Source organism: Accipiter gentilis, chromosome 6 (genome assembly GCF_929443795.1).
Source record: "Accipiter gentilis chromosome 6, bAccGen1.1, whole genome shotgun sequence".
NCBI lineage: Eukaryota > Metazoa > Chordata > Aves > Accipitriformes > Accipitridae > Astur > Astur gentilis.
In genome coordinates this window covers 8147954-8159997 of record NC_064885.1, presented here as the reverse complement: position 1 = coordinate 8159997, position 12044 = coordinate 8147954, and the positions used below count along the sequence as shown (strand labels likewise).

Sequence of the window (12044 nt, the reverse complement as noted above, 5' to 3'; positions counted from 1 at the left end):
TTTGCACCAAACTATGAAAACACTTCCCTGTTCTAATGAAAATCCCCTGTCCCCAGTAAGCCTAGTTCTGCCCAGATCCCAGCCCAGCACTCTGATTTCATGGGCTTCGTATTTTTCAACGGCACGATGAAATACTTCCTATTTTTGTATGATCCGAGTAACAGTTTTATCCCCCCTCCCCAGATAGATATACTTTAAAAGTAATACGTGCATAATACATCAAGAGTCTGCACCATTTCCCTAGATGTGTAGTTTGAGAGTGAGGTGCCTCCCAGGTCTCTTTCCCCATGCTGTTTGTGTGGGCTCCATTGGATGACAGGCAGCCTGTTGTGTCCCAGGGCTGTGAGTTGTCACTAGCACAAGCCATGCTTCGGGCAAAGAGAATCGAGCTCTTGCAACGTCTGTGGGCACAGCTGCCATTCTGCCTTCCTCCCGTGGGGTCTAGCGTGAGAGGGCTGAGACCTGACAGCTTATCACTCACACCCCCGCTTTTGGAAGCTGTGTTTTGGAGAGGCGGCCATGACAGCAAGGAGGAAGAAACAGGGTGACACCTTACAGGCTAGTGAGCTAAACTGGCCTGTGTTGTGCTCAGGACTCAGCAGAGCAGAGGGGAGAGGAAAATCAATTGATTTGCAGCAACTCTACTTCTAAAACCCATTCTGCAGTGACTGAGAGGGGACGGGGGCATGTACCTGCCCTGGCCTCTGCAAATGGAGCCGACGTCTCTCTGGTAGGGGCCAAGTACAGGCTGGCACTACCCAGTTTCTGTCCCGGTGAGCTGAAAAGGACCCAAGGCTGGGAGAGCCATGGGCACAGGAGCTCATGAGCTGGCAGACAGCATGGGGGAAGCTGTTTGCATTGCTCCAGCCAGGGCTGCAACTGCAAGGATGCCTTCCAGGGCCAGCGCGGCCAGCTGGGAACTCAGCCAACACTAAATTCACACCATTCTTTTACAAATCAGGTTGGTAAGACAAACATGAGGCATAAACTAGTGTGATTTCCATAGCAACCTCAGTAGCGGTTGAAAAGTCTTTTGTAAACATAAGGCTGAACCTGACGATCGGCTCCAATTTTCTTTAAGGAAGGGGGAAGAGCATGGGGACTTCATAAATTCAGGTCATACAAATGACCCATAAATCTCAGGAGGAGCCTTTCCCAAACTCTCTGTTCCCCTTTCTGTCACCCTCTCCACATGCAAAGCACGAAGCTGTCTGAAACCCAGAGCCCAACTTCACCGCTCGAGCTTATCTCCATAAACTACACAAAGGCTTATGCCCCTCTTCCATTGCAGCTGACCTTTACTAGCTAATTCTCTGACGCACGCACAGCCCGAGCACATGCCATGCCATTTCTGTAGGGCCACAGTGGCTTGACAAGAAATTTGGCTTGCACAGAAGCCTGTATCGCAGCCAGCTCCGTCTTCTCTTCCTCACTCCCGGCTTCCTCCGTCCCTGTCAGACCAGCGTGGATCTGGGCGTACAAGCCCTCAGCTGGTCCAGGCACCGTTCCTGCAAAGCTGAGGAGTGAATATGAATGCAGATGGTAGAGCATCCCCCCTCTGCTACCTGCCTGCCTCTCCAGCACCCGGCAAGGCCGTGCCGTGGGGAATCACGCTGCCGTTCATCACTGTCAGCGGACAAAGCCTGCGGGCAGCACAGGCAGCACCGGTTAATTACCAAAGTGACACGAACAGATGGTGCAGGCAGCCTGCCGGGGAGGCACTAGGAAGTCCCGTATCGCTTACACTGTCACGGGGAAAAGATTTGGCAGGGCTGAGGGTGCCAGTGTGAAATGCACTGCATTTTCACCCTCCTCGGGGCTCTGCTGTCAGGGGCTGAGCCCAGAGCCTGGCCAGAGTGCAGCAGATGCCGGAGCTGCCTTGCTACGGGGGGTCCCGTGGGGGACCGGCTGCACTCACTGCAGCCCGGAGAACGTGCTGGGAGGGGACAGGGGAAACCAGAGCTCCAGCAAACGCAGCTCTCGGGGGAAGCGGGCCCCACAGCTACAGCTGGGACCTGGGAGAAGCGACGCAGGGGCCGACTTCAGCCCCCCAGCGAGGCCGCGCCAGGGCCCGCAGCCGCCCTCGGCCCCCGGGACACACCGCTGAGGGGCGCCGCTGCCTGCTTTGGCCTGACGGCCCTCGGCCGTGCCCCAGGGGCCTGGCGGTCCCGTCAGACGCCCGTTTCCCCGCGGGAGCCCCCGATACGCTGCGTGTTCTCGTCAGCGTGCGGTTCGGCCCCGGCAGGCCGGGACCCGCCGCCATGACGGGCGGCGGCGGCCCCGCAGGCCGGGCGCGTCGCGCGGCGTGACGTCAGCGGCGGGGCGGGGCGCGGTGGCGGTTGGAGCATGGCGGCGCCCTCGGCCCCGCGGCCGCCCCGGCCCCGCAAGGAGCCGCAGCCGCTCGTCATCCCGCGGAGCGCCGCCGAGGAGCAGCGCCTCCGCCTCGAGCGGCTCATGAGGAACCCGGTGAGGCCACCCGCCGGGCCTCTGCCCCTGCCCGGGGCGGCGGGCTCGTGAGGGGAGAGGGAGACCGGTACCCCCACCCCCCCCCGGGGTCCGTGAGGGGAGAGGGACCGATATTCCCCCCACACCCCCCCTTCCTCCTCCCCGGTTCTGTGAGGGGAGACGGACCGACTCCCCCCGCTTCCGACTCCCCGGGGCCTGTGAGAGGAGACGGAGCGATATCCCCCTTCCTGGTTCCGTGAGGGGAGACGGACCGACCCCCCCCTTTCCTCTTTCCTGGGTCCTTGAGGGGAGAGGGACCGGACACACACACACACACACCCCGACCCAGGTCCTTGAGGGCAGAGCGACCGATCCTCTTCCGTGGCTCTGTAAGGAGAGAGGGACTAGCCCCCACATCCTTCCTCCCCGGGTCCGTGAGGGGAGAGCGATCAACACACACACCCCCCCCCACCCTTCCTCCTCCTCTCAGTCCGTGAGGGAAAAGGGAGCGGCACCACCACCTCCCCTCTCCCCGGGTCTGTGAGGGGAGAGAGGCCGAACCCCCTCCACACACACACCCCACACCCCCCCCCCCCCCCCAGGTTGGCGTGAGGGGAGAGGGACTCGTCTTTCCTGGGCTGTCGTGAGGGGAGAGACCGTTCTCTGCGGACCCAGGGGGAGGACTGGCCCCTCAGTGCTCTGCCTGCTGGTCTCTCCTCTGCCTGCTGCTTTTAATGGGGGGGAGCATGACCCTGGTTCCTCTGACCGGGTGTTTTGATCCTTGTCCGGAGGAGGAGGTGGTTGGCAGGCGGAGACTCTCACCCTCCCTCTGTGTGTGCTGGAGGAGGCTGATGCGTCCCCGCACTGTGTTCTTCCTCTGACCTTGCACCATGTGTTCTCCCTTCCCTGCTCTTCCCGGTCCTCCATAGCTCTGGCATGGAAGGTACACAAATGCCTTTCATCGCTGCCCAGACTACTGGTAGTGGGAGTATACTCAGTTTCTGCGAGTGCTTGGAGGTGCTGACTTGCTTCTTTCTAGTTTCCATACTGAAAAGAAGCATAGACACCCCTAATCCTCCTGGGTTGTGTTGACCTGCAGGCCTGAATGTGGGGGAAAGAGAGGATACCTTCTGATTCTTGTTTGCTGCCTGCTTCTGATCCTTATGCGTGAAGAAATTACTACAGCTGTGCTCCTTCTGAGATCTGTCAGCTGATGGAAGAGGCTGTTGTCAGACATATACCACCTGTCAACAATGTGTTAAAATTGCAGACTTTGCTCCTAGAAGATACTGATGACTGCTTGGTTTGTTCTTGCAGGAAAAGACTGTACCAATTCCTGAAAAACTGAATGAATGGGCACCACGACCTCCCCCGGAGTTCGTTAGAGATGTGATGGGTAAAGATACTATTCTTCAGATAAATCTAGGGTCAGCTACATTAAACTGAGGAAATTGTTTAACAGAAAAGGCCAGAGGTGGTTTTCTGTTGTTGCTCATTTTGCTGGAGAAGAGGGGTATGAAATGTGCTTTGAGAGTTGCTTTTTCAAGTTTTATTTAGTTCCTGCGTGCCACTTTCTGCTTGTTGTCAGAATGCAAAGTGAACAATGCCTGTGGCACTCCAGCATGTGGACTGTGTGCAGTGAAATAAGCTGCTGCTCTGGTGATGACAAATAAATGATGATAAGTAAATCTGTCCTTTCCGTGGATCTGAGAGTGCTCTGGAAGCTTATAATTATGAAGTCCCCATTTTGACTGCTTTGAGTCTGAATCTCAGGCAGTGAGAAGCAGACACGTGCAGCAGATATGATTGTACATGGTCAGGTAGGGAGCTGGTAGCTGTGCAAGGAACGTGACCCGAGTATTCTGCTTACACTTTACTTTTACCTGCAGGGATTGAATGTAGTAGTTGTGGTATAAATTGTATCTGCATGTAGAAGCTCTGGCTTTCTTTGGGATCTTCATCCTTATTAATGATCCTTTCTAGAGGCTGACTTGGTCTTATTTCAGAGTAATTGATCTGGGACTAAAGCTTTTATAGACTTCTGAATAAACTGTTCTGCTTATTGTAATTCCCTCATGGCTTTTTCAAATAGCTTTGCTGTGTGATTGTGTTGAGCTGTTTTGTTTTTCTGGGAGCACCTGATGTGCTGGGATTCTGTTGGTATCAAGAGCACCCCTATTGCAGTCCCAGCTGCCATGTTTTAATTACTAGGTGTCTTCTTTGAGGCATGTATTTGTGTGCTTTGCATTGAGCAATGGCTCAGGAGACGGAGGAAGAGAATGGAGTGCGATGTTGAAAGCTCCTGTGAGACTTCAACATGCAGACTAATGCCAGGAAGAGAGGACTATAGGGATTTCATTTATGAAGAAATGGTCAAAAACTGTCAGTGGTATCTGTCTTGTACGGGAAAGTATAATATGATGGGGTTTATCACCTTTCTGTTGACCTTTATTTTTTGTATGAGATGCTGAAAATTAGCCAGAAGCGGCCTCAGTAGGATGTTTTAGCTCACCCCTACCTATAAGAGAATGGGGTGTGCATTTGATCTCTAGTTCTTTTACTGCCTCAGTGTCCAGCTAAGACTGGATTCTCTCTAGGGGAGTAACTGACCAGTAGAAACTGCATTGACCCATAAGTGTATGGTTTTGCAGCTTGCTTTGGCTTTTGATTGTGAGTGATTTGAGCTTATATAAAATGGTGACACACTCTGTGTGTTGTTAGTAGATTTTCATCTTACAGGGCCCTTTTATATGTCCTGTCCCTCAGCATCTAGCTGTAGTCATTTGTGAACATCTAGTATATGTTGTTTTCTAGTAGACTAACTCTTCTTTATTGTAGGTTCCAGTGCCGGAGCTGGGAGTGGGGAGTTTCATGTGTACCGGCATCTTCGTCGGCGAGAGTACCAGAGGCAAGATTTCATGGATGCCATGGCTGAGAAGGTCAGCAGGACTCTTTATAATTCCGCTTCCCCCTGCCCCCCTGCACCCCCAACTACTTGGTGTTCATTGCAAATGTTTTGTTTCTTTTAAAGTCATGTACAAATAATTCAGTTCCAAGCCACCCCTTATCAGAGGAAGGCTGTAGGAGTATGTGATATGTGGCGTCTTTGTCAGTATTGAAACATTTGGTGCTTTGTGTCAGACATGCTCCATCTTCTCTGTTCACTGGGGTCCTAGCACACAGTAAGACCGCCTGTGAATGTGTGTGTTCTCAGGTTGGTTTGAAAATGCTTTCAAAACTAGAAATCCTAATACCACTGTCTCGCACAGAAGCAAGTGCCTGTGCACACAGTCCGGATCTCTTTCCTTTAAGTCTTTGTCAAGCAGAATAGCACCTTTTTCGGAGAGCATTATTATTATACTCTCTCTTGGCCAAGATGAGTCCTTTGATCCGTATGTTAATGTTTGTTTCTCAAATTATTCTCTTGTTTTCACTGAAACGTTCTTTAGGGCAGAAGCCCAACCTCCTTCATCTGTTTTGGTGAGGATTCCTCCCTCCAAAGGCTTCAATGTTTGGCTCAGGCTGCAGGTTAAAAATGCTGTCTGTACAGAAGTCATCCCTAGGAATATGGCTTTTGTATAAAGAAGCAACCAGACAAAACGTGGCAAAGCTCCCTTCTGTATTTTGCTAAAAGACTTCTCCCTAAAAGGACATGACTTTCCTCTTTTTAAAGAAGTATTTTAATTTTAGATTGTGACCAAAGTATGACATGTGATCAATTACAGCAAAGACTAGATGAGGAATTCCAGAAGAAACTGGAGAGGAATAAGATGATTGCAGAAGAACAAACAGCAAAACGCAGAAGGAAGCGGTAAGGGCAGATTGTTCCCAGGAGGCTTGACATGGAAACCGTCATGCCCTGTGCCTCAACTGTAGCTGCATGCTTTGGGTAACTGCTATCATTCTGTGTCTACATCTCTCAGCTGAGAAGTCACGCTGTGGAAATTAATTTTGTTAATGTCATTGTTTGGTTTCTCAAGGTAGCTGTAATCTTGACAGGCTTTGCTGGCATGGCTTATTTTTCATGCCATAGCTAGCAGGATAACTTTTGACTGGTTGAGCAGCTTTTGCTGACACTGTGGTGTTGACAGCAGCATGCCTTACTGCATATTTGTTATAACAATGTCAGGAGAAGTTTGTACATCTGGCTTAAATAAATATCTGAAACAGCTGACACCAAGCAGCTTAAGTGCAAAAGTGGGTGCTGCTTAATGGGTACGCGTATGGATTTGGACTAGCAGGGTGTGGCGGGGCCTGATGCTGTCCTCCCATACACTGTCAGTGTGACTAGTCCAGTTCAGTCTATGAATACTGAAAAGGCCACTGATGGGTGCAGTATTGTTAAAATCAGTAGCCACTTCTACCTACCTCACTGAAATGCCTGGCAGGTCAAGTCTAGTAAGTTAGATGGAAAAATTAAAAAATATTAAATCCATCCTTCTCCTAAGTTTTAGACAAAGTGAAACAGTTACAAAACTGATGCTCTCAAGAAACAGTCTGAGCATTGTAATGCAGCAATACAAGAATTTAAATTCCACAATGTGTGTCCACCATACCTTTCAGAAATAGCAGAGTATCATGGCTCAGCTCTTTCAGAGGTTCTGACCCTGAGCAGCCTCTCTCTCGCTTCTTTGAGAATGGGGGTTTTACATCTTGTAGCTGAGAGTTGCTGCTGAAAGGCCTGTGCAAAGTGAGTTGCTGGCATATTAGCACAGAAGTGCACAACACAAACACTGTTGCCACCTTACTTTAATTTAGTGTGGTTCAACAGATGGCCAGCAAGTCAGATCTGGCCTGCTGCCTTTTTCCTGGCTGAGATGGAGAACAACTGTTCAAACAGCAAATGCTGCCTAAACACTTAACGCCTCCTTGTCCCCCTTCTGTAGTCTAATGGTGTAGGTACCAACCAGCTTTGCCCTGTAGGAACCCCTCTAACTAACTTCCCTCACCACCCTTTTTCTTCTGTCGTGACCTAACAGGTACAGTACTTGGTTCTCTGTTTCAAGAGAATTCATTTATGATGTCGAGAGAGGAACATGAATCCCAGGTTGCTCTGCCTTGTATCTGCCATTAGATTGCTGGGTTCCCTTTGCTAGGCAGAGCTGGGTCGTATGAACTGAAATTCCCTCTTACTCCTGATGCTATTCCTAGGGGCCAACATACTGATGAAGTGCAGCCAAAGATGAAGGTCAAAGCATACTGCATTTTTTTTTTTTTTCAATTAAAGTATATATTACTGGTGATGATTTAACTTTTTTTTTCCAAATGTATAGTTCCAGCAGTCTGGGTTTTAACACCATTTTCTCTTTTGGTTTATTAGGCTAGGTAGCTAAAATGTAGGGGCAGTTTCATTTTCATTCCTTCTGTGTTCTTGAAGATTATTGCATATTATATAGTTTTGGTTGCAGTGGCATCACGGAAGACTTAAAAAAATTTTCATTAGACTAAAAACAACATAGAAAAGTTTCTATTGATATGTGTCTAAGTTTGCTCTCACTGAATTTTCAGTTGAGGCCAAATTTAAATTGAACTTCTCTTCTGAAGACTGCTTTTCCAAGATGTCTGTAATGTCCTTTATCAGTGTATGAATGTGCAGAAGCTTGTTGCAAAAGTCTTTTTTTCTTTGCTTTATAGCCAGAAGTTAAAAGAGAAGAAACTGCAAGCTAAGAAAAATAAACTTGAACAAAAGAAGCAGGAAAAAGGTCAGTGAAATTTTGTTTTCTTTTCTCAAGACTTAGTGCTGTTCCACCCCCTGTCCCAAGCATTCTCGATACATGGATAGGAAGGCTGAGCCTTAAGCTTGTTATTTTAGCTAATGTTTCAAAAGTCCTCTTTGAAAGCCATCTATGTTGAGATTTAATCTTACAAATAACTTGACTGTTTGTGAATATTTTCCCTTTATTAGGGGAAATTTTGGACAGCAAACATTGGAGTCCAACTTTGTTGATAGTGGATGTTTTGCTCCAGCAATTCTGACAAACTGCAGATTTAGAACATCTTTGCTAAAAAAGGCAGTATTGTTAAAGGCTGTTCTTCTTTTTAAGTATATTTTGAATGTGTATGGGAAAACAGGTGGAAGAAACGCACAGCTTGGACAGCAAGAAACTGAGTTATGATTTTGTGTGTAAGAAATTGAGCCACGTTGGTGCCATCTGTTCCACACAACTATTTTATTTTGCATAGAAATAAACGTGAAAAACCTGATTGCCTCTGTTCTCATGCACTTTTGAAAGTTAATGTTCAGCAATGTCAGTGTAACTGTTTGCTCAAACTTTTGAATACTTGTTGCTTCCTTTCAGTGAGTATGTTTTAGCTTACTCTTTCAAATAGTTGTCCTTTGTGGATTAGCACACCAACTCTGCAGTAATTCTTAGTCTTAAAGTTACAACGGTTTCTGATAATTCTGCTAGAACAGTGACTTCTCTGACAGTTCTACCTTATTTCTGCTTTGCTTTTCAGAATTGGATCTGTTTCAGCTGAACCATTGCCAGCCTCCCATATGAACATGGGAGGACAAATTAATCGTTAGGTTAATTTTACTTGTGACAGCAAGTGAATGTAGCAGCGTGGATTTTTTTTTTTGGTGTTTTGTTTTGATTCTGTTTTTTTTTTAAAACTACTCATTTATTTATTATGACTGGGAAGAAAATTTAAGTATGAGCATACTTTTGTTCACTTTGAGTGAACCAAACAGAACACTCATCCCTTTAGGGAGTGGCTGGAGGACAGGGGAGCTGGATCAGGGACTGGCACTGTGGTATGGGACTGCCATGTACCAGTTGTTGGGCTGGACTGTTTTTGTTTGGCACGAGTAAATCGTCTTCAGGAAGCCAGAATCCAAACTCCCCTGTCTTTAGAACAGTTCTTAGCTTTTTACCGTTTGTGGTTCTCTATTTACAAGAATAATAATAATAAAAAAATCAGTGGAGATAGAGGCCACTGATAGCCATATTTAGTCTACTGATAACAGGCTTGTCTTTTTCTAGTGTTGTGTGCCCTGGGTTGAGATCTGAGAGTTTTTCCAAAGTAACTAAAGTGTATTTGTTGGATGTGGCAGGCAAGCATCTATCTTCCTTTTTGAATGAATAAATAAAACCTCTGAGTTGCTTTCACCTTTGTTGTAGTAAAAACATGAAGAGCAAAGCTTGGTGCTAAGTAAGGTCAGCTGTTAAAGTTGCATTATTGTACAGATTCCTAATGAAAAATGAAAGTGCCGAACTTCACCACGCGGTGGCATCAGACCACTAATCCTAAATCCTGAGTGTAACTGGTCAGAGCATGAGCTGAGTGTGACTTGGCCTGAGAAGCAGTAAAGGTACAAGAGCTGCTGGGAGCAGAAGAATGGCTATTAGATTCAGGTCCCACTTTATGCCATACCTAATTTTTATTGTCTGTTATCTAATTTCTAGTAGCCGTTTTCTGGTCTTTTAGCAGGCTTCATGAGTTTTCTGTGACCCTCGTTAATCTTACACATATCTTGACGAGTTTCTGTGCTTGCAGTATACCAAACAGTCTGTAGAAGTTCATGGCACCTTGTGGAATTTCTGTAAACTTGGATAACTGTAGAAATATACCGAACCTTGCCTGTGGCTTTCCAGTGCCTGCATTCTTTAACAGTACTCTTGTGATACTTGAAAGTTCATGCCGACATGCAGAGGTGAGATTGCGAATGAGATAATCTATCACTTCAGCATTTGACTACCTCCGTTGAAATAATGTTCCGCAGGAGGTGGAGTTGTTTAATGATGGACTTGGCACAGTGGTTAATATTGGAGGTGAGGGAATATTTCTCTAAGGGAGAATTTGATGTTCTGAGCTCTACAGCGCTCAGTAGAATTAATTTAACCTGATACATGTTTCCTTAGTATCTGGGACTACTTTGTTGTGAGATATTTAACAAGGAAGACGCATGGGAATATGTTATCCATCTGTACTAATTAGTGTGACCTAATACACGTTTGCTTAGCACCTGAGGCTATTTCGTTGTGAAATACTTAACAAGGGAAACACATGGGAATATGTTATCTATTCATACTGTTTGTGTTTTTAGAACCTGATCAATCTCAAGAGCGAGTCAGCAGTGAGGATGATGAAGATGATAGCAAGGAGGAGGAAGAGAAGGAAGATGATGCTGAAGAGCCCAGTTTTGTGATGGGAAGAGGATGAGGCCTTTCAGGGACAGCTGGAAACACTGTTCATTGCTTTATATTCAGGAGCATGAAAGTCTTTCATCTCAGCCAAGCAGAACCCATTGGCGTACGTTGTATCTGCTTAACGGTGAATGACCTTCACGACACAGGCCCAAGAGATACTGATAGAGAAATGCCAAATAAGAGATTTTTTCTTAATTGCTTGTATAACTGCTGTGCAGTCTGCTCTAAGTTTGCTCTAAAGAGTCAGCCATAAGTCTCTGTGACCCTAGAGTTCTTTCTAACATGGCCCAGAGTGTTTTTTCTGCCTGAAAGCTAAAACATATCCATTACCATTTAAGGAAAATATTACTGTGAGGGCTACGTATTCTACTTATGTCAAAGCTGGTAGCAGTGGGATACATGGATCTAAGGGAAGAGTATAACCTAAAGTAGAAAAGTGGTCTGTAGCCAGACTCTCCTGCACTGTGAGTGTTCTGAATTTGGGGTTTTGTATGGGGTCATCTCTAACCCAAAGAAATCAGTTTATGTTGCTAGACAAGTTCTATAGATTTTTAAGCAGGATCCCTTTTTTATTGCTAAAACTTTCCCTATTACTTTTCTTCCGTGTTTTTTAAATTAATAAAGGGGATGTGTTGGATTGTTCTGTCTTCTTGTTTTTGAAGAGGATTTCAGTGAAATAAAGAGGTGCTTGCAGTGCTGCAGGAAGGAAAAAAACACCAAGTGAAGTGGTGCACAGGAAAATATGGAAAAAGGTGTTAGCTGCGTTTCATTTACTTTTTGCTTTTGGATTGGAAGAGTATCTTTTCCAAAAGATTATGTCTGTAAAGCTTCCACACCCTGTGGCAGAAAGGCTTGGAATAGAATGGTTTTGCTTGTGTTCAGTTTCATGTAATGACACCTGCCTTGCTCTCTGCTTGAGCTCTCTGCTTTGAACTTCGGGTTTCTTGGTAGGAATCATAACATCCATATATATATTCACTTATTGGTGCTTAAATGAAAAGCGTATGCAGTGGCGGTTTTATTTGTAACTTAGGTTGTTGTCTTTTCAGTGTATCTTTAATTAGAAGTGCCTGCTATCTTTCAGACACGCTCATCCCAGGACCTCAGCATCCAGAATGTGGTGCTACTTCTTCTCAAGCTTTTGTTAATGCCAAATTATTTAAAGCAAAAACTATTAAAAGGGAGGCTCTCTTTTTAGATTTAGCCTTTGTTGAACAGTGCTGCCAGAAATCCTGCATTTTGTCTGAGCTGGCTTTATGTAATGGCTTCTCAGTGGTATTACCATGGCGGCAAGGAAGCAGATGTGATCAAGTGCAAGTGATGTTTGTGTTTAGTTCCCCTGTACGTACCCAAAGACTTCAGGGCTGGATAACTTCTGAGCTGCAAGGTCCATATCCCCACACCCCACCCCACCCCAGGGTTAGAGATCTGCATGGAATTGTTTTC

At 46.5% G+C, this 12044-nt stretch overlaps 2 protein-coding genes across 2 annotated transcripts in view; one reads left to right on the top strand and one right to left on the bottom strand.

Annotated features, from left to right (window-relative positions):
- The window catches only part of RABEP1 (rabaptin, RAB GTPase binding effector protein 1), an 847425-nt gene that overhangs the window by 812805 nt on the left and 22576 nt on the right, over positions 1-12044 (bottom strand). The window lies entirely within an intron of this gene.
- On the top strand, positions 2330-11235 carry PRKRIP1 (PRKR interacting protein 1). The gene is made up of 6 exons (XM_049802017.1): positions 2330-2466; positions 3763-3841; positions 5284-5384; positions 6171-6256; positions 8080-8147; positions 10496-11235. Exons 1-6 carry the CDS (start codon positions 2347-2349, stop codon positions 10609-10611), a joined length of 570 nt encoding a protein of 189 aa, XP_049657974.1. The 5' UTR covers positions 2330-2346; the 3' UTR covers positions 10612-11235.

What these genes read in the sequence shown, in the direction of transcription:
- PRKRIP1 (XM_049802017.1), top strand. Translation starts at nt 2,347, where the DNA reads ATGGCGGCGCCCTCGGCCCCGCGGCCGCCCCGGCCCCGCAAGGAGCCG. An exon ending in GTTCGTTAGAGATGTGATGG is followed by an intron (nt 3,842 to 5,283) that starts GTAAAGATACTA and finishes TCTTTATTGTAG; the next exon opens with GTTCCAGTGCCGGAGCTGGG. An exon ending in ACAAAAGAAGCAGGAAAAAG is followed by an intron (nt 8,148 to 10,495) that starts GTCAGTGAAATT and finishes TTGTGTTTTTAG; the next exon opens with AACCTGATCAATCTCAAGAG.